Consider the following 25,098-nt stretch of genomic DNA (forward strand, 5'->3'; position numbering starts at 1 on the left):
TGAGATGCGGAGACCTGAGGATCCAGAGTCTATGTTGTGTCACCCTCAGAGGGATCCTCTGCACCCAGCTGGCCCGATGCCAGGTTTCGGTTGGCAGCCCAGGAATGGAAGACACACCCCCCAGGCTGTAGGGATTGGCTCCCAGGAAGGAAGACACACCCCCCCAGGCTGTAGGGATTGGCTCCCCCAGCCCAGCCCAGCCTAACCCAGCCTCCCACAGCCTTCCCTAAATCGCAGAAGGGGAGAGGAGGGTGTGTGGGACTAGCTGCTCCTGACAGAAGGTGCCAGGCTGGGGGTGGTAGGGTCCTGGTCTGGGATGGGGAGAGGTACTACCCAAGGCTGGGGTGGGTCCAGGCTACTGACCTGGGAAACTGGTGATTTCCTGGTATCCGGACCCCTGGCAGCCTCCCAGTGATTCAGGCTGGGTCTTTCTGGATTCTGCTCAACCTCTCTCTCTCTTTCCCTTTCTGCGTAACTGGAGGCCACTTGGTTGCTGGTTTTCATTGGGTGTTTCTGGACTTTAGATCTCAGCTCTTGTTTACCCGTGTCAGAGCCTTCCCTGATCTGCCTCCAGCACTGCCCTTCCTTACCCCTCTCCACTGTCCCTGGAGCTTCCTGGGCCCTTCCCTGGGCCTCAGTGTCTCACCCTCCATCCCATCTGCCCTGAAGGATGCTGCAGCTGAGCCTGTCCTGGCTGGGCCTCGGGCCGGTGGCAGCGTCCCCGTGGCTGCTCCTGCTGCTGGTCGGGGGCTCCTGGCTCCTGGCCCGTGTCCTGGCCTGGACCTACGCCTTCTATGACAACTGCCGCCACCTCCAGTGTTTTCCGCAACCCCCGAAACAGAGCTGGTTTTGGGGACACCAGGGCCTGGTGAGTTTGGTAGCAGGATGGGTCTGGGATCTCAGAACGGATGGAGTTCTTGAGGGGCAGGAATGAGGCTCAGGGAGCTGGGTTTTGAGGGTGGCTGGGGTGTGGGAACACAGAGAAGAGAGGGAGGCAGCTCGCTCATTCCTCTCCTCACTCGCTCACTCCTCTCCTCACTCACTCACTCCTCTCCTCACTCGCTCACTCCTCTCCTCACTCGCTCACTCCTCTGCTCACTCACTCACTCCTCTCCTCACTCACTCACTCCTCCTCACTCACTCACTCCTCTCCTCACTCGCTCACTCCTCTCCTCACTCGCTCACTCCTCTCCTCACTCGCTCACTCCTCTCCTCACTCGCTCACTCCTCTCTTCGCTCGCTCACTCCTCTGCTCGCTGGCTCACTCCTCTGCTCACTCGCTCACTCCTCTCCTCACTCGCTCACTCCTCTCCTCACTCGCTCACTCCTCTCCTCACTCGCTCATTCCTCTCCTCACTCGCTCATTCCTCTGCTCACTCACTCATTCCTCTGCTCACTCACTCATTCCTCTGCTCACTCACTCATCACTCCTCTCCTCACTCGCTCATTCCTCTGCTGCACCATCCCAAGTCTTTTCTCTCCTCCCTTTCCTCCCACTCCAGCCTGCTTGGATCTTTTCCTGCCTGTCTTCCCTGTGTTACTGCGCCTCTCAGGGGCTCCTGTGGGCGTGGTGTGGGTGCGCAGAGCAAAGATCTCCTGGCATTTGCACCTTCTGTACTGCTGGACTTGAGGCCTCCCGAGCCCACTGTCCAGGGGCTGCTCCCTGCCTGGCCCATTTGCTTGTGTCTGCCCCTCTCTGGGCTGCTGCTTTCCCACAGGAATTAGCTCTGAGCCCCTTTCCCTATGCAGTGGGGCCAGAAGAGAAGTGTGGGCAGTCTCCCGCTGCCTCTTTTCTGGAGGCAGCTTCCTCCTATCTTGCTCTTCCTCACTAACATGTCCCAGTCAGCCTTGTTGCCTGCCTGAATAAAAGCTGGTCACTCCCTTCTCTTTTCAGAAGCTGCCCTTGACTCCCCAGACCTTGGCCTCTGACTTAGACCTGCTCTCCCATTTGAGGGACATAGCCTTGGTCTGCTCACTTGTAAATGGCATGATTGATGGGCGTGTCCACGGGTGCAGTGGAGGGTGCACAGGACGCACTAGCACAGAGCCTGGACTGCGGGAGGGGCTGACTGTGGACAGTTAGAGTCACTCCTGTGCCCCTGGGGGCTGCTGAGAATGGAAGGTCCCCAGTGTGGAAGCAACAGCAGCCCACGCAGACCAGCTGGGATGTGAGAGGGATGTGGGAACCAGCCACAGGGACACGTCCTGAGGCCACACTGCTGTCTACAAACCTCCTTTCATGGGGACTTTTCCATGTGGCTGTCCCCAGGTTGAAATCATTTCTAAGATGAGAAAACACATCCTCTTGAGCAGACAGCTTGCCTTCTCCCTCTGCCTTGGTATTTACCCTTGGATCTTTATTTCTATTTATTTAGTTATTTTTTGAGGCAGAGTCTCACCCTGTTGCCGAGGCTAGAGTGCAGTGGTGCGATCTCAGCTCCCTGCAACCTCAGCTGCCTGCAACCTCCGCCTCCCAGGTTCAAGTGATTCTCCTGCCTCAGCCTCCTGAGTAGCTACGATGACAGGTGCCCACCACCACGGTCTGCTAATTTTTGTATTTTTAGTAGAGACGGGGTTTCACCATGTTGGCTAGGCTGGTCTCGAACTCCTGACCTCAGGTGATCCATCCACCATGGCCTCCCAAAGGGCTGGGATTACAGGCGTGAGCCACCATGCCCGGCCATTATCTTTGGATCTTGGGGACAGCCCCAAGAGAGAAGGAGCAGGGGTCAGCAGAGATTCTCTGCAGCCGTTCAGAATCCAGACACCCTGCTCAGGGCAGAGGCCGCACCACATCTGGAGGCTGCGGGGGGAACTTGCTGTGGCTCCTGGTGGGCAGTTGCATTACTCAGGGTTCTCTTTAGAAACTGAATTGACAGGATATCTTCCCTCTTACATCTTATGCATGTATGAGACAGAAAGAGAGTGAGTGAGTGAGAGAGAAAGAGAGAGAGAGAGAGAGAGAGAGAGAGAGAGTTTATTATGGGAATTGGAAAATGTGATGATGGAGGGCAAGAAGTCCCATGATATAGCATCTGCAAGCTAGAATCCAGGGACACTGGTGGTGTAAATTCAGTCGGAGTCCCAAAAGACCTGAGAACCTGGAGTTCTCATGTCCAAAGACAAGAGGGGATGGATGAGCCAGCCCCAGAAGAGAGCTCACGTCCACCCTTTCCTCTGCCTCTTTGTTCTATCCGCACCATCAAAGGGTTGGATGAAACCCACCCCCTTTGGGGAGGCGGATCATCCTTCCTCAGTTTACCTATTCAAATGCGAATCTCTTCTGGAAATACACCGATGGACACATTCAGAAATAATGTTTTATCAGCATATTTTATCTGGGCATCTCTTGGCTCAGTCACATGGAATTCGTGGTTAATTCAGGACACCTAGAATTAACCGTCACAAGGGCTGATGGCGTCTGCCTTGCTTTCAGGTCACTCCCACGGAAGAGGGCGTGAAGAAGTTCATCCAGTTGGTGGCCACCTATCCCCAGGGCTTTAAGTTTTGGATGGGTCCTACCTTTCCCTTCCTCACTTTATGCCACCCTGACACCATCCGGCCTATCACCAGTGCCTCAGGTACCCAAGCAGAGCTTGTGTTGGGGCGGGGGGAGCTGGGAAACATCAAAGGCCTCCTAGCCTCTCCCCTCCCCAGGCTTCTATGTGGCCCCTGCGGAACCCAGTGCCCTCCTCCTGCTTCTCTCTCAGCCATGTTCCTCTTTCCTTCATGTATTCACCAACCCCCATCTCAGCACCTCCTCCCTCCACTGCCATCTGTCTCTGCTTTTGTGTTCTGGGCACCACTGTGGCCCCAAGAAGCCTCAATTTAGGGCCCTATCCTCGAGGAAGCCCCATGCTTGAGGAAATGGATCTGGACAGAGACATCTCAAACTTCGTGGAGTCAGGAATTGGCAAGAAGGAGATGGGTGTGACAACTGGGAGAACAAGATCTTTCCTGGGGGCAGGTTGGAAGGCTTCCTGGAGGAGGGGTTGCTGGAAAAATGAGTAAAAAGATGTTAAAGCAAGGGGAAGGGTGATGCAGTGGACATCATTAGTATCCAGGTCCCCCTGCCAGGCCTGGCATCAACCTTGTCTGTCCCTAAGTCTACAGCACTAGGGGGATTTGTGGCTGGCGGAGAATCTGGGCTGCTATTTATGTGATGTTCACCTCTGGTGAGTTTATTCCTTCTACCTAATCCTATCACTCATCCACCCTATTCATGACTCTCCTGCTCCAGGCCCCAGGAATCTCCAGTAAAAGATCCCACTCCAGTCTGGGGCCCTTTCTTTCCCTCTGCTCATCCTATCCTTGAACAGGCCAAGCCAAGCAGGGGCAGGGGCAGCATCCCACAGAAACTATGGCTGTAACCTCAAGATGGTGAGTGACTCTGGGCAGGTCCTCAGCTCTCACTGACTGCTGAAGTCTCTTTGAGTTGCGAGTGATGGAAACTCAAGCCCATGTGGTCTAAGCAAATAAAGAGAATCAATGTACTGTAAGTCTGGGGAGAGTGGTCTTCAGGCATAGTTGGATCCAGGTGTCAATTAATCCACATCACTGGGAATCAGTCTCCTTCTCTTGATTTTACCATTCTCTGTGTCATTTTGCCTTTTCATATGGTGTCAGCGATGAATGTCAGAAGCCCAGTTCCAATCAGAAAGCCCACCTTTCTCTCAAGGGTCCCACAGATAGCGTATGTTTTCTACATTGTATTTTATTGTATCTGGTATATGCTTCCACCTGGGATCACGTAGAGAAGTCATCATATGTGGGGCTCAGCTGTGGCTGAGGACATTTGGGGCATGTCAGAGTCTTTTTGGTTCTTGTCTGAGATGTAGTGTGAGGTTGTCTTTTTTATCCTGTTTCACATGTCTTGGCCATGTTTGGTGCTTGTCCAAGGTGTAGGACCCAGGGTCTCTTTGAGAACTGTGTGAGGTATTATTTGAGTCTTAGTAGAGTTAGGTCTTAGGGTAGATTTGAATTACGCCTGAAGGATAGGCTAGGTTACACCTGGGCCATGTTTAGGACATTAATGGCATCATATTTAAAAGTTATCTGAATGCGTCATTGGAGTACACAGAGGTCATGTTACACCATCTCAGGCTCATGGGAGAGCATGTTGTGTGATTTAAGGTTTGTCATACGTGTTTTGGCCATGTCAGGAAATGTTAACACAGGTCAGGGCAATATCCCAGGTCCCAGATCCATGTCAGAAGATAGCAGAGAGTGCTGGGGACATACGGGGTGTCCTAGATCCCTGTAAAGGCATTCTGTAGAGTGTTGAGCTATGCTCAGGTGTTGCAGAACATGTTGAACCATGTAGGAGATATGTCATTGTGTGCTGGAGCATGCTGTGTTATTGCTATGCTGCTGCAGCCTGGTTTGGTCTCTCCTTCCTCCACCATCCTCCCTTCTTCCTCTACCCTTGGCCTTTTTCCTGCTATGCTGGGTGGGAAAAGTGGAAGTGCACACCCCTGGCTGGGAGCATTTCTCCATACTCAAAGTCTTTCTCTTACCCCTCTTCACGGCCCCTGATGGTCCTTAATGATGTCAGCTACTGTGGCACCCAAGGATATGTTTTTCTATGGCTTCCTGAGGCCCTGGCTGGGTGAGTAATTGAGGTGAGTGGGGTTGGGAATGTCATTTAGGGATAAGGGAGGGTGCTACCCTTGACCACTGTTCTTGATTGCCCTGCTAGGGGATGGGCTCCTGCTGAGTGGTGGTGACAAGTGGAGCCGCCACCGTCGCATGCTGACTCCTGCCTTCCATTTCAACATCCTGAAGCCTTATATGAAGATTTTCAACAAGAGTGTGAACATCATGCATGTGAGTCCCTTGAACTATGGGTTCCAGTGGAGCCTCGGGGTGGAAGAACCACAGGCATATCTGGTCTGCAATTTTAGTTGTGCTTTGGGGCCAATGCTCTTCCTCTCTGAGCCTTGGTTTCCCTATCTGTAAAATGGGAATATTAATCTCTACTTAAACGGTGGTAACATGATGTAGTAGATTCATGTCCCCGGCACATAGTAGCTCTCAGAAGGTGTGAGATTCTATGTTTCTCTCACAGAAACCCTTCAAACTCAAGAGAGTAAAGATGAAGATTGCATAGTAGCAATTGCTGAGTACAAACTGCCTCAAAACTCACTGGTTCAGAGCAATAAGGGTTTATGATACCTAACAAATGTGTGAGACAGGTGACTGGTTCTTCTATATGTGGATGGGATCACTCTGGGTACATGTGCAGCCATGGGTCAGGTGAGCAGTTCTGCTGATCCCGGCTCAGTTTATTCACATGTTTGTTTGGGGCTTCACCAACTTCAGGTTGATCTAGGATGGCCTCAGCTGTGACACCTGGACTTTTCTCCTTGTATATCTCTGCCTCCAGTATGCACCCTGCTGTTCACATGGCATGGACTGGGTTCTGAGAGACTACAAGGAGACTGCAATGTCTCTGGACATTCTCTCTGCAATGTTTCAAAATTCGACCAGGTTTAGGTCAGCACAGACTCAAAGGGGCATAAAAGAGGCTCCATTTCTTTTTTTTTCTTTTTTCTTTTTTATTATTATACTTTAAGTTCTAGGGTACATGTGCACAATGTGCAGGTTTGTTACATATGTATACTTGTGCCATGTTGGTGTGCTGCACCCATCAACTCGTCAGCACCCATCAACTCGTCATTTACATCAGGTATAACTCCCAGTGCAATCCCTCCCCGCTCCCCACTCCCCATAATAGGCCCCGGTGTGTGATGTTCCCCTTCCCGAGTCCAAGTGATCTCATTGTTCAGTTCCCACCTATGAGTGAAAACATGCAGTGTTTGGTTTTCTGTTCTTGCAATAGTTTACTGAGAATGATGGTTTCCAGCTGCATCCATGTCCCTACAAAGGACACAAACGCATCCTTTTTTATGGCTGCATAGTATTCCATGGGGTATATGTACCACATTTTCTTAATCCAGTCTGTCACTGATGGACATTTGGGTTGATTCCAAGTCTTTGCTATTGTGAATAGTGCCGCAGTGAACATAAGTGTGCATGTGTCTTTATAGCAGTATGATTTATAATCCTTTGGGTATATACCCAGTAATGGGATGGTTGGGTCATATGGTATTTCTAGTTCTAGATCCTTGAGGAATCGCCATACTGTTTTCCATAATGGTTGAACTAGTTTACAATCCCACCAACAGTGTAAAAGTGTTCCTATTTCTCCACATCCTCTCCAGCACCTGTTATTTCCTGACTTTTTAATGATCGCCATTCTTACTGGTGTGAGATGGTATCTCATTGTGGTTTTGATTTGCATTTCTCTGATGAAGACTCCATTTCTTAATAGAAGTTGCTGGAAAATCATAGTGCAAAGTGTATGAATACAGGGAGAAGTGAAGAATTGGCAGTTGGGATTTTGCGAAGTGCTTAGGATAGTTTTCTTACTTGCAAGCTGATAAGCTAGCTTTGTTCATACTTCAGCGATTCTGCCAGGAGATACGAGAGTCCTGGGTCAGAGACCAATGACTATTTATTACTCATGGCATAAATAAACATAGTCCAAACCACCCAAATCCCACGGGGTGCCACAGAGAGGTTTCAATAGTTGCCTGCTCAGTGCATTGCATGGGAGGAAACGAGCACTAGACTTAGGGAATCTGCTTTTTTTTTTTTTTGAGATGGACTCTCTTGCCCAGGCTGGAGTGCAGTGGCATGACCTCTGCTTACTGCAAGCTCTGCCTCCCCGGTTCACACCGTTCCCCTGCCTCAACCTCCTGAGTAGTTGGAACTCCAGACACCTGCCACCGTGTCCAGCTAACTTTTTGTGTTTTTAGTACAGACGGGGTTTCACCATGTTAGTCAGGATGGTCTCGATCTCCTGACCTCGTGATCCACCCACCTCATCCTCCTAAAGTGCTGGAATTTCAGGCGTGAACCACCATGCCTGGCCGGGAATCTGCTTTTTTAGCAAGCAGAAGCAAGCCTGATATTGGTCCAGGAGCAGTCATTGCCTTATCTCTCAATGTTGTTCTCTGCAAACACAAGCCTGAGAAATGGCCCAAGCAAGAACAACAGGAGATACACACACACACACACACACACACACATATATATACACACACACATTTGCTTTAAGTTCTGGGATACATGTGCAGAATGTGCAGGTTTGTTACATAGGTATATATGTGCCATAGGTATACATGCACCCACCAAACCGTAATCCAGGTTTTAAGCCCCACATGCACTAGGTATTTGTCTTTATGCTCTGCCTCCCTTTGTCCCCAACCCCCTGACAGACCCCAGTGTGTAATATTCCCCTACCACAACAGGGATATTTTTGAAATGAATTTATAGCAATGGAGATGAGTAAAACCAACATTTACCGAGCACTCACCATATCCTAGAAACAGTATCATTTGCCAACTCCATGATATAAATTTTGTAATTTAATTTTAATAACCCTGTGAGGTTTTGGTTGGTTTTGCCCTATTGCGGACTATGAAACTGAGGTCCAGAGAGATTAGGGAGCTTGCCAAAGTTCAACCAGATAGTAAGTGAGCTAGGAGTGCTGAGGTAGTGATTCTATCCTGGTTTATCTGGCCCCAAAGCATGTTGTCCTAACTCTTACCGAAGATTTCATAGATGGGACCTACAGGAGTGCAGGAGGTTGATCAAGAGCACACAGACCATAGGAGGCTGAGCTGGGACTTGAACCCAGGTCTCTCGACTTCCAACCATGAGTCTTTATCTCCTAGTAGTAATAGTTTCTGGTCCTATCCAAGGCTGGTCCTTCCTAGGGATGGGTGCCTGGGGCAGAGGACCAGAAGGATGATTGCAGGGGCTCCATCTTGGTGTTTGGGTCTGGGAAGGTGCTCACAGGAGGCAGTTCCCAGCTTCAACTCTGTTTTTTCTCTGGCTAGGACAAGTGGCAGTGCCTGGCCTCAGAGGGCAGCGCCAGACTGGATATGTTTGAGCACCTCAGCCTCATGACCTTGGACAGTCTGCAGAAATGCGTCTTCAGCTTTGAAAGCAATTGTCAGGAGTGAGTCCTTTCCTATGGCCTGAGAACTTGGGCCATGAACCCAAGGGAGTAGGTTGGAAAAGGATGACTGACTGGGGTAACCAGAAGTGTCTTTCTGAAGGCACTTTCTGTGTATCATAGCTGGGCTTTGAAGGATGGGGAAGGGAAGAGAGAAAGTACGGTCCTTTCAAGTAGGTAGAAATATTTGAGTATAGGCAAGAAGACTAGGATGAGGCAAGCGTGTGCAGCAGACAGTAGAGATGAGTTTGTGGAAGTAGACAAGGGCTAGATACCAGGACACTGAAAATCAGGAAAAATGGCATGAACTTTATCAGGAGGTTCCCAGGAATCTTTTCAAGGGGGTTGGACCGATGACAGGTGCAGTCACAGATGAGCTTTGTGGAGGTCTGCCTGTCATGTAGACACGACATGGAGCTGACATTGGATGCAAGTCGGTGATGGTGGGGGCTGGGCCAGAAAGAGCTGGAAGACAGTGAGGTCTTGTGAGTTTTGTGAACAGTTTTTGGAAGGAAAAGAGTCTAGGCTGGATACTGGGTGGCAGAGACAGGAGAGAAGCATAGTGTCCAAGCTATGCTCTGGGTACCTAGGTGCATGGAGGCAGCTCTCAGAGATGGGATGCCTGGAGAGAAGGGAGTTTGGAGAGTCAAGTCTCCTGGCTGTTTCTGGATACTCAAATTCCTGATGGGCAGTAACTTCTAGCAGCTGGTGAGAGGTGCTCCTGGGACTTTGCATATGTTAAGTTGTTACCTCCCTCATGCAGGAAGCCCAGTGAATATATTGCCGCCATCTTGGAGCTCAGTGCACTTATAGAAAAAAGAAACCAGCATATTCTCTTGTACCCGGACTTCCTGTATCATCTCACTCCTGATGGGTGGCGCTTCCGCAGGGCCTGCCACCTGGTGCATGACTTCACAGATGCCGTCATCCAGAAGCGGCGCCGAACCCTCCCCACTCAGGGTATTGATGATTTCCTCAAGAACAAGGCAAAGTCCAAGACTTTGGACTTCATTGATGTGCTTCTGCTGAGCAAGGTGGGCTTCTCTGGGATGTGAATTCAAGTCACAGAGTGGAGATTTATGCCAATGTCAAATGAAAGAACTTAGACTTGATCCAGAGGGCAGTGGGAGCCATGGAACATGCTTGAAAAAGACAGGTCAGAGATAGGTTTGAGAGATGACTCTGTGGAATTCAGCTGGCAGGGGACTGCTAAGTTTGAAACAGTGAGGAGCCCGAGATTTTACTTACATGTTAGTAAGTCAGTCTGACACATTTTAATGCATATCTATATGTCTATGTCTATATCTATGATGACAGATGCACCAAACCCCTGGATCACAGCAGCCTGTTTTAATCATTCACAGCCAATAGCAGCCACCAGAGTAGGATTGTAGAGCTGGCTCTCCATTCCCATATTCCTCCTAGGGTAGCACAATGTTTTTACCTGTAAATACACCAGAATGCACTGCAGAGAGGGGGCCCCACATTATACATTATACATCTTGGAACTTATATAGGATATCTAGCACATCTGCCCCTTCTTCCTTCCAGGGTGAGTGTGAGAATGGCAGAGAGAGAGAGAGAGAGAGAGAGAGAGAGAGAGAGAGAGAGAGAGAAGAGAAGAGAGGGTGTTTTCTTTGTTCTGGAATAAAAACTACTACTTTCCAGTGAGATTGCCATCCCTGTAGGTTTATAGGTTTATAACCCAGATGACTTCTGGAAAGATAGGAAGGATTCTCTGAGTTTATCACTCTAGAATGTGAGCAAATATCTATACAGCAATACTTAATTCCTTTCTTTTCTTTCTTTCTTTCTCTTTTTTTTTTTTGAGATGGAGTCTGGCTCTGTCACCCAGGCTGGAGTGCAGTGGCCGGATCTCAGCTCACTGCAAGCTCCGCCTCCCGGGTTTACGCCATTCTCCTGCCTCAGCCTCCGGAGCAGCTGGGACTACAGGCGCCCGCCACCTCGCCCGGCTAGTTTTTTGTACTTTTTAGTAGAGACGGGGTTTCACCGTGTTAGCCAGGATGGTCTCGATCTCCTGACCTCGTGATCCGCCCGTCTCGGCCTCCCAAAGTGCTGGGATTACAGGCTTGAGCCACCGCGCCCGGCCCTTCCTTCCTTCCTTCCTTCCTTCCTTCCTTCCTTCCTTCCTTCCTTCCTTCCTTCCTTCCTTCCTTCCTTCCTTCCTTCCTTCTTCTTCTTTCTTTCTTTCTTTCTTTCTTTCTTTCTTTCTTTCTTTCTTTCTTTCTTTCTTTCTTTCTTTCTTTCTTTCTTTCTTTCTTTCTTTCTTTCTTTCTTTCTTTCTTTCTTTCTTTCTTTCTTTCTTTCTTCTTTTTTGTCTTTCTTCCTTTCTTTCTTTTTTTGAGATGGCGTTTTGCTCTTGTTGCCCAAGCTGGAGTGCAAAGGTGCGATCTCTGCTCACTGCAACCTCTGCCTCCTGGGTTCAAGCGATTCTCCTGCCTCAGCCTCCCAAGTAGCAGGGATTACAGGCATGCACCATCACGCCAAGCTTTTTTTTTTTTTTTTTTTTTTTTTTTTTTTTTTTTTTTTTAAATGGTAGAGACAGGGTTTCTCCATGTTGGTCAGGCTGGTCACGAACTACTGACCTCAGGTGATCCACCTACCTTGGCCTTCCAAAGTGTTGGGATTACAGGTGTGAGCCACTGCATCTGGACAGTACTTAATTTCTAACCTCCAAGCCAAATTGCCATTGAAATATGCTGTAACCCAGGTTGCCAGTAATACTTCACTCCAAAAGTCCTCATTATTCAGAGACAAGATAATATTCATAGGTCATTGACTCTTCCCAGCAGGGCCAAATAGGAGGCAAAGAAGGCAGCGGGAAAGCCCGTGATTGGTGGGCTCTGATGGTGGTGACCAAGAGACATCTAGGGGTGCATGATGGGCTTGGGTTTCTGGAAGGAGGATGGATCTTCAGAAATTGTCTAAGGTTTGACTCAAGAGCCCCCAGAGCTGGCGTGATTTGGGGCAGGGGTATTGTCTTGCCTTCTTTCCAGGATGAAGATGGGAAGGAGTTGTCTGATGAGGACATAAGAGCAGAAGCTGACACCTTCATGTTTGAGGGTGAGGGTCTCAGTGTGGGACTACAGTGGGGACAGGGGCCTCTCCATCCCAGGGACGTGGTGGGTGGACCCTGGATCACTCCATTCTGCCCATCCTCCCGCTCCCTACATTCTCCCAAGAGCCTCAGTGTATGGGTGCTGTCCACCCTCTGGTGCTGAAGCAGCCCAGAAATCCGGTTTTGCTTGGCTGCCCCTCAGGCCATGACACCACAGCCAGTGGTCTCTCCTGGGTCCTATACCACCTTGCACAGCACCCAGAATACCAGGAACGCTGCCGGCAAGAAGCGCGAGAGCTTCTGAAGGACCGTGAACCTGTTGAGATTGAATGGTGAGTGCAGGTGCTGGCCTATTCTTGATCTTTTCTCATTGGTTCTGCTCCTCAGGTGGGTGCGGAGAGGAAGTTGCTTTTTGTCAATTCTTCCATTATCTCTTAGTGGGAATCAGCGCAAATCTCAGAGGCAGGGCTTAATACCCAGCCCGGCCAGCAGGGGATGGTTTGCAGGCTTTTGGGACCCGGGCTGCTGGGAGAATTGGTGACAGTATGTAAAGGCAGATGATGCCACTTAGCATGTGTTCAGCAGATGAATTTCTCTGCCACTTCCTCTTTTCACTGAATTATCATATTTTTTTCAAACATCTTCACTTTCTGAATGTTTGCTCTTCCATACCCTATTTCAATCCTGTTGTGCAGTCCAGGGATTTCTAAGGGAGACCTGAGGGTAGAAGTAATTCATTCCTGTCCAGAACACCTGCATCGTTCATCCATCCAGTCTTCATTCAGCAAACAGTCCCACACTGCATTCCCATTCCCAGTTTTGTTTCTAGCACCTTTCAGTACTCTGGAGACCTTGAAAGGATCCAGCCCTGTGATCTGTTTTCCAGGTGCTCCCAGCCTGGTGGGGGAACAGTCCCAGGACAGGAAACTCCCAGCACAGATGGGCAGGGATGAGGTTGAGAGCAAGAGAAGCATGACTGGCGGTACAGAAAGTGTCTCAACCAGGCACAGTGGCTGAACCTGTAATCCCAGCCACTCAGGAGGCTGAGGTGGGAGGATCACTTGAGGTCAGTACTTCAAGATGAGCCTGGACCATATAGTGAGAATCTTTCTCTAAAAAATATGAAGACATGAAAATAAAAGTGAAGTGTCTTGGTTGAGACCCTTAATAATGATCAGTCGATATTTGGATGCAGCAGTGCCCTAGGTAAAGAAGACAGCCTGGGCCAAGGTCGAGGGAGGAGAGAGGGAGGGAGGCAATAGTGCTCTAGGTCAAGAAGACAGCCTGGGCCAAGGTCGAGGGAGGAGAGAGGGAGGGAAGCAGTAGTGCCCTAGGTCAAGAAGAGAGCCTGGTCAAAGGTCGAGGGAAGAGAGGGGGAGGGAAGGAGAGCAGGAGAGAGAGAAAGAGAGAAAGAGAGAGAGAGAGAGAGAGAGAGAGAGAGAGACCGAGAGAGAGACCAAGAGAAAGAGAGAGAGAGAAGGGAAAGAAGAGAAAGAAAAGAGGGAAAAAGAGAAGTGGCTTGTGTGCAGGGGGACGGAGAAGGTCATAAAGAGAGAATGGAGACAGAAGGAAAGCGAGAGAGAAAGAAAGAGAGAGGGAAGACAGAAAGAAAAAGATGGATAGAGAGGGAGAAACTGAGTCATGATGAGATGATGAACCTGGAGATGGGAGCAGAGCCTGGGTGTGGAATACATGGGAAAAATGTGAAGAACTTCAATTTTAACTCAAGGTCCATGGGAAGGGACAGGTAGTAGAACAATCTTTTTAGGGCTAGTGTAGAGGGCATACTGGAGAGGACCAGTTGTAGAATGAAGTCCCAGGGAGGACATTCTGAGGTCTGAGCCAGGCGAGGAGCTGGGGATGGAGAGGAGACATTGAGCAGGACAAGTCTTTTGAAGGTAGCGTCCTCACCTCCAAGCCTTTACTCAGCACAGCAGTCCAAAACCAAGATTTCAAACAAAATTACACATTGTTAAAAAAAGGTGTCCAAAAATTTTGATGAAAAATGAACTACCTTCTTAAGCCTCACCCTGGCAGTTTCCATCATCAATGGTTTTCTGTGTGTCCTTCTGGAAAATGGCTATTCTGATGCCCACTGTATATGATCACACACATTCTCTTTTTCTCTATGTGTAGGAGTACATAAAATAGACACAGGTCTGCACACTATGTATCTTTAAGATCTTCTGTTTTTCTCAAAATATGAGTTTTGGAAAATGAGTTTGTTTCTCATTTGTCTTTATTTTTAATTGACAAATTTTGAATATATATATTTATGGGGCACATTGTGATGTTATGATGTACACAATGCAGAATGATTAAATCAACCTAATGGTCATATCCATTACCTCATACACTTATTATTTTAGCAGTGAGAACATTTGAAATTTTCTCTTTTGGCCATTTTGAAAAGCATATTGTATTATTATTAACTGTAGTCATCATGCATATAATAGATCTGAAAACTTATTCGTCCTGTCTAATGGAAACTTGTACCCTTTGACCAACATCTTCCTGTTCTTTCTTCCTCTCTCCTCTGGCAACCACCATTTTCTTCTCTGTTTCTATGATTTCTATGTTACCTATTTTAGCTCTCACATATAATTGAGATCATTTACTATTTGTCTTCTTGTGCCTGACTTATTTCACTTAGCATAATGTCCTCCAGAATCATCCATGTTGTCACCAACGAAAGGATTCTTTTCTTTTTAAAGGCTGAATACCATTCTATTTTGCATTTATACATGGAAAATGAACGTTGACTTACAAAAACAATGATGAGAACAGATTCTTCTTAGACTCAATGAGACATTACGGATAAGACAGGGTTTATCCTTGACGTTCATGCCACCCCACCTAATATCCTCCCTTTCCCTAAAGGGGTCTCTTGAGACATCAATTTGTCATCTAACTGTCTGCTTATCTATCTATCTATCTATCTATCTATCTATCTATCTATCTATCTATACATCTGTCCATATGTCCATCCATCCATCCATCCATCCATCCATCCATCCATCCATCCATTCATCCATCCATTTATCCTATCTATTCATCCTTCCTGTCTATCTATCCATCCATCCATTGATCTATCTCTATCATCTATTTCCATATATATGCTATGTATTTTATTGATATAAATAGGAGTCAATTAAATATATACATATTGATATATTTTAATATATATTAAATTTATTAATATATTTATTTAATTTAATAATTAGGAGTCAATAAAATGTATATATTTCTATATACATAGAAATATATATTTCCATATATATACACTATGAATTTTGCCCTTTACTATTTACATATATGCATTTTGTGGCTTGTTTTTGCCTCTCAACAGTGTGTCTTACAGCTGTTTTTTTTAGTATGGCATAACATTCCATATTTTATTTGTTTCACATCTTTGTTGAAAGTGCTTGTGTGGGCCGGGCGCGGTGGCTCAAGCCTGTAATCCCAGCACTTTGGGAGGCCGAGACGGGTGGATCGCGAGGTCAGGAGATCGAGACCATCCTGGCTAACACGGTGAAACCCCGTCTCTACTGAAAAATACGAAAAACTAGCCGGGCGAGGTGGCGGGCACCTGTAGTCCCAGCTACTCGGGAGAATGGCGTGAACCTGGGAGGCGGAGCTTGCAGTGAGCTGAGATCCGGCCACTGCACTCCAGCCTGGGCGACAGAGCGAGACTCCGTCTCAAAAAAAAAAAAAAAAAAAAAAAAAAGAAAGTGCTTGTGTGACTCTTTCCAATTATTGTAGATATGGCCAATTTGCTTTCCAGAATCTCTGTACTGGTTTACCTTCCAGCTTGCATTGTGTGACACAGCTAGTGACCTATTTCCTCCTTTTTTGTAGTTGCATTGTATTCTATGGTATTAGTGTTCTGCTGTGTGGATGTTTATCTAAACATCTTCCCACCAATGTATATTTAGCTTGTTTCAGACTTTTGCTAAATTAAACCTGTTACAGTTAGCATGTGTGTACAGTGACCATTGCTTATTTGTGTGAATATCTCTGCAGGACAAATTCCCAAAAGTGCAATTGCAGAATCAAAGACCATTTCATTCTACAATTTTAATAATGATAAAAAATCCATTCCTACTATCTGAGTATGATGGCACCAGCTTTCCCATAACTTCACCAAGAGTATTACATTATTATTAATTTTTTTTCAATTTTTAAGTTTCTGGCTACACAGGTTGGTTGCATAGGTAAATGTGTGCCATGGTGATTTGCTGCACCTATCAACCCATCACCTTGGTATTAAGCCCAGCATCCTTTAGCTTTTCTTCCTGATGCTCTCCCTTCCCCAACCCCTCCCCCTGACAGGCCCCAGTGTGTGGTGTTTTCCACCATCTGGCCATGCATTTTCCTTGTTCAGCTCCCACTTATAAGTGAGGACATGTGGTGTTTGGTTTTCTGTTCCTACATTAGTTTGCTGAGAATAATGGCTTCCAGCTCCATCCATGTTCCTGCAAAGGACGTGATCTCGTTCATTTTTACAGTTGCCTAGTATTCCATGGTGTATATGAACTGCATTTTCTTTATCTCAATGATCATTGATGGGCATTTGGGTTGATTCATGTCTTCACTATTCTGAATAGTGCTGCAGTGAACATATGCATGCATGTATCTTTATAACAGAATGATTTATATTTCTTTGGATATATACCCAGTAATGGGATTTCTGGGTCAAATGGTATTTCTGCCCCTAGATCTTTGAGGACTCACCACACTAAATTTTTGTCAGTCTGCCTATTTCTTCTTTTAGTGAACATTTCCTTAAATAAGAGTGGGATAGGACATCTTTTGCCATTTTTTTTTCTTTTTATGGAAGAAATCATCTTACATTGTTTGCTGTTTTCTTTTGGGTTATTTTCTCGTATTTACTTATGAGAATATGTATTAATCCTTTTTTTCTGTCATTTTTTGCCTTTTGACTTCTTGGGGACAGTTTTGGGTAGTTTATATGAAGCCAATTTTGTCCACATTTTCTTTTGTAACTGTACTATCCAGCCATTTCCCAGGGTTTTGTGGGGCTTCCTTTACCAGATGTGAAGTTTCACTGATTCACATATCTGTCTCTGAGCTCCCTATTCTGTTCTTTGGTCTGTTTTCCTGTTCTTGCAGCTTTGCCATGATACATTTATTACTGTACCTCAGTAATAGGTCTTAATATCTGGTAGAATGACTTTCTCTTCTGTTTTTATTTCAATAATTTGGGGGGGGTGTACAGGTGGTTTTTGGTTACATGGATGAGTTCTTTAGTGGTGAGCTCTGAGATTCTAGTGCACCTGTCTCCTAAGCAGTGTACAGTGTACCCAATATGGAACCTTTTATCCCTTGCCTCCCTCCCAACCTCCCTCCCTGAGTCCCCAAAGTCCATCATGTCATTCTGTATCTTTTTGCATCCTCATAGCATAGCTTCTATTTGTAAGTGAGACTGTATGATATTTGTTTTTTCATTCCTGAGTTATTTCACTTAGAATAATGGTCTCCAGTTCCATTCAAGTTGTTGCAAAAGACATGGTTACATTCCTTTTTATGGTTGAGTGATGGTGTATATATGCCACATTTTCTTCATCCACTCGTTTGTCAGTGGGCACTTAAATTGGCTCCATATCCTTGCAATTGTGAATGGTGCTACTATAAGCATACACGCATATGCGTCTTTTTCATATAATGCCTTCTTTTCCTTTGGGTAGATACCTAGTAGTGAGAGTGTTGGATGGAATGGTAGATCTACATTTAGTTCTCTAAGGAATCTCCTTACTGCTTTCCACAGAGGTCGTACTAATTTACATTTGCACCAGCAATGTAAAAGTGTTCCCTTTTCACCACATCCACACCAACATCTATTGTTTTTTGACTTTTTAATTATGGTTATTCTTGCAGAAGTAGGGGATATCTCATTGTGGTATTAATTTGTATTTCCCTGATGATTAGTGATGAGCATTTTTAAATATGTTTGTTCACTGTACATTTTCTTTTGAGAAATGCCTATTCATGTCTTTGCCTACTTTTTGATGGGGTTATTTGGTTTTTTGCTTGCTGATTTGTTTGAGTTCCTTGTAGATTGTTGATACTAGTCCCTTGTCAGATGCATAATTTGCAAATATTTTCTTCCACTATGTGGGCTGTCTGTTTACTTTGCTGATTGTTTCTTTTGTTGTGCAGAAGCTTTTTAGTTTAATTAGGACTGATTTCTTTATTTTTGTTTTAGTGGCATTTGCTTTTGAGGTCTTAGTCACGCATTCTTTGCCTAAGCCAACTTTCTCTTCTCTAATATTTTATTTTCAGATTGACTTAGCTGTTCATGATTTTTTCTTCCCAAAAAAGTTTAGAGTAAGTTCATCAAGTTCCTAAAAATTAGATTATCATTTGCACTGAATATATTCTCTCGTTTGACTTGATATATCATATCAAGTAACTTCAGGTAACATCATAATATTGACACATGATTTGTCATAGTAAAATGGTTATTAATGTATTCAAATAATATTTAAGCTTTTAATAGATATTAAAATACTTGCTTAGATATCATATGCAAGTTTTGCTAGATCAATCTTTACATATTTTGTTGCTATCGTGAAGTGTAACTTTTATTCAGATTGAGGGAAATGTATAAATTCATTTGAAATACAGAGACTTTATGTCTCTTGTTAAATTTTATTCAGATATTTTATATTATTATTAATAGCTTATCTTTTATATTTTTCCAGCTACTTGTTATTTCTACATGGGAAAACTAATAATTTGTACATTTAAATTTAGTTCCCAATGAACATAGTACATGATAAATATGATATTTTGTATCAGGAGAAAAAAATATAGATCATTAGGTAAAAGCTCTTAGGACAACTGGGAAGTTTCCTGAAAAAAATCAACTCAATCTGGTTGCCATGTCTTATAATAAGACAATGTTCAGATTACTCAAGTATATAGTTTTTTTAAAGGCTGTTAAAAGCTCTAGAAGAAACCATTGGAAAAGTATTTTATAGCTTCAGAGTAGAGATAACCCTATTTTGATACAAGTCCCAGGAGTTAGACAAGAAAACTGACATACTGTAAAATGAGAAAAGATATGGAATATGTGTATAGTATATGATGTACCCATATTTTTAGGATGCCAAAAATTAGCTCTAGAAAGATACATAAAAATAATAATAACTTAGGCAACCTGTGAGGAGAAGAAGCAGGTGACATTGGGCCATAGGGGTAGATGATGATTTATAGTTTTCAAATTTTGAACCACTTAAGTGTACAATGTATTAAAATTTTAAACAGCCACAGAAAAAGAAGAAAGATTGAGCAAAGAATTCAGCTCTCTTACTGGATCTTAAATGTTTGTAAATGTTTTCCAGTGAAGTGTTCTGTTTTTCTAAGTATAAAATCACCATCTGCCAAAATGATACATTTACTGCCACATTTCAAATTGCATTCCTCTCTTTTTTTTTCCCCTTGTCTAATTGCATTTGCTACTATCTCTAGTACAATGATGAATAAGAGCAAAACACTGGATCTGGGTATTTTGTTTCTTATTCACTTGCATTTTGTGTTTGCTTTCTTGCCTTAAAGGATATTTACTTTTATGCAAATATGTTAACTTTTTTTTTTTTTTGAGATGGAGTCTCGCTCTGTTGCCCAGGCTGGAGTGCAGTGGCTGGATCTCAGCTCACTGCAAGCTCCGCCTCCCGGGTTCACACCATTCTCCTGCCTCAGCCTCCCGAGTAGCTGGAACTACAGGCGCCGGCCACCACGCCCGGCTAATTTTTGGTATTTTTAGTAGAGACGGGATTTCACCATGTTAGCCAGGATGGTCTTGATCTCCTGACCTCATGATTCACCCACCTCGGCCTCCCAAAGTGCTGGGATCACAGGCATGAGCCACCGCGCCCAGCCCAAACTTTTTTTTTTATAGCTGGCTTCAGGGTGTTGTGTTTTCCTCAGAATAATCTTTAAGAAATCGGCACCATTTTTTTCCGGTACTTTTCTAATTCTCTGCTTTTCTAATTTTGCTCTGCTTTTTAAATTATCCAGTATTTCATTCGTGTGGAATTTATTTTGTGATAGGGATAAAAAGTCTCGCTTGGAAACAGAGAAGCTGGAGAATTGTGTCTTTGCTCACTTGATAAGGATTGGGGCTGGGGTTTTTTCTTAGGGATGACTTGGCCCAGCTGCCCTTCCTGACCATGTGCATTAAGGAGAGCCTGCGGCTGCATCCCCCAGTTCCTGCCGTCTCCCGATGCTGCACCCAAGACATTGTGCTTCCGGATGGCCGGATCATCCCCAAAGGTGCTCACAGCCTCATGGAGAGGAGCCTCCTGGGTAGGAAGAGAGGCCTTCAGGCAGGGGGGCCTTGTCCTGACTGCCCTCTTCTCTCACACAGGCATTACCTGCATCATCAGTATTTTTGGGATCCATCACAACCCAACTGTGTGGCCAGACCCTGAGGTACTGCCTCCCTCACCCCACCCTTTTAGGGATCCGTTCCAAGTTTCCTAGAGGAGGTGACAGGGTTTTGACCAGGCAAATCCAACGTGACTTCCTCTCAATGGAGACATATCTGCCAAAATGTCTCTCCAAGGCTGGTGGTCTTGGAGAAAACTGGGAGATCCCACCCAGCTGGGAGATCCCAACCAGCAAGCCTTCTTGGTCTCATCTGCAGGTCTATGACCCCTTCCGCTTCTACCAAGAGAACATCAAGGAGAGGTCACCTCTGGCTTTTATTCCCTTCTCGGCAGGGCCCAGGTAAGGATGGCCTGAGTCTGAGGCAGAGATGGCCTGATGAGGTGGAGATGGGTGCAGGGGTCACAAAAGGGGGAAGTTACAGATGGTCCCAGTTCCAGCTCTCCTTCCCTCCCTTCCTCAGGAGTTAATGGGCAACAGTTCACAGAATGGGGTTGGGTAGGTCCTAGAGGGGTCTGCAGTGTGCTCAGAGTCCCTTCCTTCATCTGCTGATCCGAAGTGGAGGTAGGAACCTGGGCCAGGTTTGGGGGATATGCAAGCACACATGGGAGTCCTGTGGACACTTAGCCCCTCTTTCTGCCCCTCAAGCCGATCTGGGTGCGATTCGGGGTCCCAGGCCAGGTTCTAAGCATGATGGGGCCGGGATGGGGGTCATGGGCACAGTCAGATTCCCTCACTTTTGCCCCCAGAAACTGCATTGGGCAGGCGTTCGCCATGGCTGAGATGAAGGTGGTCCTGGCACTCACGCTGCTGCGCTTCCGCATCCTGCCGACCCATCTTGAGCCCTGCAGGAAGCCGGAGCTGGTATTGCGTACAGAGGGTGGACTTTGGCTGCGGGTGGAGCCCCTGGGTGTGAACTCACAGTGACTGTCCTACCCACCCACCCACCTTTGTAGATTCCCAGGAATAAAACTATGCTGACACTTCTGCTTTAGCCTCATTGATAATCAGCAAGGGGCTCTTGGGGACTGGCGGGATCTAAGAAAGAGGAGTGAGTGGGTGGAGGCAGGGTGATGTCTCTGAACTCAAAACCCCGACTGCCTCTCTGACTGAGCACAGGGCACCTAGGCCCTTAGTGGGTTTTCCCAGAGCCCAAGTAAAAACTTTATCCTGTGGGCAGTAGGGAGCCCTGGGAGGTGTTTGAGCAGGAGAGGGAAGAGGATTAAGAATGGATTTAAGGAGCAAGACTGAGACTCTGATTCAGCGAGAAGCAACCATAGAGGCAGATCACTTCATCTGTCCTGGGAATGTCCCCTCAAGACTGGAGTCCCCAGCTCAGAACAAAGGGAAAGGGGTGCAGCTTCCACTCTGGCAGGCTCTCAGAACTTTTTAGTTCCTTTTCCCACCAACATCCCACCTCTGTTTCTCCCTCTCCCAGTTGGTTCCCTCTGTGACTCTCTTCCCAAACCTTCAGAGGCATAGGATCCGGAGCCAGGCTGCTTGGGCTCAAGTCCTGGCTCTGCTGTGTGACTTGAACAAGTTAATTCCTCTCTGTGCCTCGGTTCCCTCAACCATGTAATGGAGACAACAGCATTGCCTATATCAGGGTTTTCCTGAGCTCTCAATAGAAGGGACTCAGAACTGTGCCTGGCACACAATGAATGCTAAATATATGGAGCCATTATTATTTCCGCTCTCAGAAAGTCTGGCTGTTAAAGAATGTTGTCTTTCAAGATCGTTATTTCTACCATGACTTTAAAGGCTGTATTTTGGAACTCAAAGGCAAAAATTCTAATATCTGTGCTCTTTGAACAATCTCTTCTCCCTAGAGGGCTATGCATATAAGAGGTATATATATATTTTTTCCTGAGGGTGGTGAAGGCACCTGACTGTATGAGGTGGTAGGAGAATGAGAGAAACCTCAGCCAGTGTCTCAAAATAAAATCCTGCTACAAATATTGATCTCTTTTCATAGCCTAAGGGATATGGCATCACTAACTCCTGTTGACTTCTCTAACCTCTTCTCTAGCTGATCTCCTTCCCTTGCTACAGTCAGTTACTCTGGCCTTGATTCTGATCTCTAAATACATTATATTTTTTAATCTGGGGCCATCGTATTGCCTTTACACCTTTATCAAAGATAAGTTGCCTATATTTATGTGGATCTATTTTTGGGGCTTTTAATATTCTGTTCCATTGACCTATTTGTCTTTTCTTTGACCAATACCACAACACCTGGGTTAATGTAGCTTCATAGTAAATCTTGAAGTTGGATATTGTCAGTCCTCGAACTATGTTCTGCTCCTTCAATATTGTGTTGGTTATTCTGAGTCTCTTGTCTCTCCATATAAATTTTAGAATTAGATTGCTGATATCCATAAAAAAAAACTTCCTGGAGGGCCCCAGAGAGCGCGGAGCGCCGCTTCTGTCTACTGGGCAACGCCGGGGCCTGCGGCTGAGGCGGCAGAGGCGGCAGAGGGGCGGGGACCGGGAGCCGCGCTCCACCGAGAGTTGGGCAGAGGAGCGCCCGCGCCCCCGAGCGTCATGGGCCCTGTCCCCGGGCCTTAGCGGGCACCAGACGCGGGAACCCCCGGGCCTCCTCGCGCCCAAGCCTGAGTGATCCCCGGTTCTCCGGCGCCCCTTCCCTTGCCCTATTCTTTTTCCTGCTCTCGCTGCCCCTACCGCTTCTGTTCTCCCTTATGGCAGCAGAGCCACCATCCCCCATCCGCGTCGAGGCGCCGAGCACCCCAGAAATGCGGACCCCACCGGCGATCGAGGCCACCCATGAGGGTACCCCGCAGCTGGCGGGCGGCAGACTCTGCTTCCTCAACGGCTGCGTGGCCCTCTCGGATCAGGTGGCCTGGCACATGTACGGGAAGGGCAAAGTGGGTATACTGCAACATCCAGATGGCACAGTTTTGAAACAGTTACAACCACCTCCAAGAGGCCAAGAGAGCTGGAATTCTATGATATTGTTTGTTCCGCTAACTGTACCGATGGTGTTCTTCTAGAGCTACGAAAATCTTTGCCAAAATATTATGGCATCTGGCCACCTCCCACTGCACCAAACGATTTATACCTAAAAATGGAAGACGTGACCCGTAAATTTAATAAGCCCTGTACAATGGATGTAAAGATAGGGCCAAAAAGCTATGATCCTTTTGCTTTATCTAAGAAGATTCAGCAACAGGTCAGTAAGTACCCGTTACTTATTAATGGAAAATAATGGAAGAGATAGGGTTCTTGGTGCTCGGCATGAGGGTTTATCGTGTTCATTCTGATAGCTATGAGAAGCTTAACAAAAGAATACTATGGAAAGAACAAACCAACACTATGGAAGAAGCTTAACAAAAGAAACTATAAAGGAGTCTCCAGATTTTTCCATAATGGGTACTGCTTAAGAAAAGATGCTATTGCTGCCAGTATTCAGAAGATTGAGAAAACTCCGCAGCGGTTTGAAAACCAAAAGCAACTTAACTTTTACACAAGTTCATTACTTTGTTTGTGAAGGTTCGTCTCAGGCAACCACCACAAAACTGAACGACAGAAATGTGGCAGAAAAGTTTTTGTCCAAAGGACGACTGTCAGACACAGAAGTACTAGAGTACTCCAGTAACTTTCATGTGTTCAGTTCCACAGCGAATGGAAAAATAGAGGCTTCAGTAGGCAAAAGCTTGTTCGAGATGTATGCTCGTCACAGGAAAATGTATACGAAAAAGCATCCCAGTCAGACTTTATTGAAAGTTGAAAATCTGGAGCAAGACAATGGGTGGAAAAGCAAGTCACAAGAACATTTAAATGGAAATGTACTTTTCTAACTGGAAAAAGTTTTCTACCACCTTCCCACTGGTTGCCAAGAGATTGCTGAAGTGTGCATGATAGATTTTGCTCACATATGTTCCCTAGCAACACAGTAGATGAGGGATATGTTTATGGACTAAAGCATTTAATTTCTGTACTTCGAAGTATTTTATACAATTGAATCATCTGTTGCAGTCTTTTTTTTTTTTTTAGACGGAGCCTCGCTCTGTCGCCCAGGCTGGAGTGCAGTGGCACAATCTGGGCTCACTGCAAGCTCCACCTCCCGGGTTCACGCCATTCTACTGCCTCCGCCTCCAGAGTAGTTGGGACTACAGGCGCCCGCCACCACGCCTGGCTAAATTTTTTGTATTTTTAGAGACGGGGTTTCACCATGTTAGCCAGGATGGTCTGGATCTCCTGACTTTGTGATTCGCCCGCCTCGGCCTCCCAAAGTGCTGGGACTACAGGCGTGAGCCACCGCGCCCGGCCTCTTGCTGTCTTTTTAAAGGGGTGGGCCAATCATAATGAAGAGGAGGGGTCAATATCTCTGTGCCTTTAATGCTATGTAAAAAAAATTGTATTTTATTTATCTTTATACTTTTGGAAGAAAGGTTAACTTTTTAATAATCTTACTCAGGAAAACTATGTTCATTAGAAAACTATGAAGAATACAGAAACTTAGGAATGTTAAGCAGGGAATGTGGTGGTACATGGCTTAAACATCTTTTTTGGCTCAAGCAAAATGCAAACCATTATTCAGTCATTAAGAGTTTAGTTAGCT

At 46.1% G+C, this 25,098-nt stretch overlaps 1 protein-coding gene and 1 pseudogene across 3 annotated transcripts; both read left to right on the top strand.

The window, feature by feature from the left end:
- The first annotated feature begins 201 nt into the window (after nt 1-201).
- On the top strand, nt 202-21,499 carry CYP4F11 (cytochrome P450 family 4 subfamily F member 11). Of its 3 annotated transcripts, none has more exons than XM_007995622.3 (13): nt 202-281; nt 670-868; nt 3,437-3,581; nt 5,555-5,608; nt 5,699-5,826; nt 8,907-9,028; nt 9,789-10,059; nt 12,043-12,109; nt 12,307-12,436; nt 20,269-20,402; nt 20,497-20,561; nt 20,776-20,858; nt 21,266-21,499. In XM_007995622.3, the coding sequence occupies exons 2-13, from the start codon at nt 671-673 to the stop codon at nt 21,441-21,443; spliced, it is 1,575 nt and encodes a 524-aa protein (XP_007993813.1). In that variant the 5' UTR covers nt 202-281; nt 670; the 3' UTR covers nt 21,444-21,499. The 3 variants fall into 3 exon arrangements, with proteins under 3 accessions (XP_007993813.1, XP_072872933.1, XP_072872932.1); XM_073016832.1 differs by having other exon boundaries at nt 9,915-10,059; XM_073016831.1 differs by lacking the exon at nt 202-281 and having other exon boundaries at nt 575-868.
- Nucleotides 21,500-23,120: 1,621 nt separating this feature from the next.
- On the top strand, nt 23,121-24,498 carry LOC103234386 (inositol polyphosphate multikinase pseudogene; annotated as a pseudogene).
- The last annotated feature ends 600 nt before the right edge of the window (nt 24,499-25,098 follow it).

Source organism: Chlorocebus sabaeus, chromosome 6, assembly GCF_047675955.1.
Source record: "Chlorocebus sabaeus isolate Y175 chromosome 6, mChlSab1.0.hap1, whole genome shotgun sequence".
NCBI lineage: Eukaryota > Metazoa > Chordata > Mammalia > Primates > Cercopithecidae > Chlorocebus > Chlorocebus sabaeus.

Bases quoted from the DNA above. Each gene is read 5' to 3' on its own strand.
- CYP4F11 (XM_007995622.3), top strand. From the start codon at position 671: ATGCTGCAGCTGAGCCTGTCCTGGCTGGGCCTCGGGCCGGTGGCAGCG. The intron at 20,403-20,496 runs GTGCTCACAGCC...TCTCTCACACAG, and splicing joins TGGCCGGATCATCCCCAAAG to GCATTACCTGCATCATCAGT. The intron at 20,859-21,265 runs GTAAGGATGGCC...TTTTGCCCCCAG, and splicing joins CCCTTCTCGGCAGGGCCCAG to AAACTGCATTGGGCAGGCGT.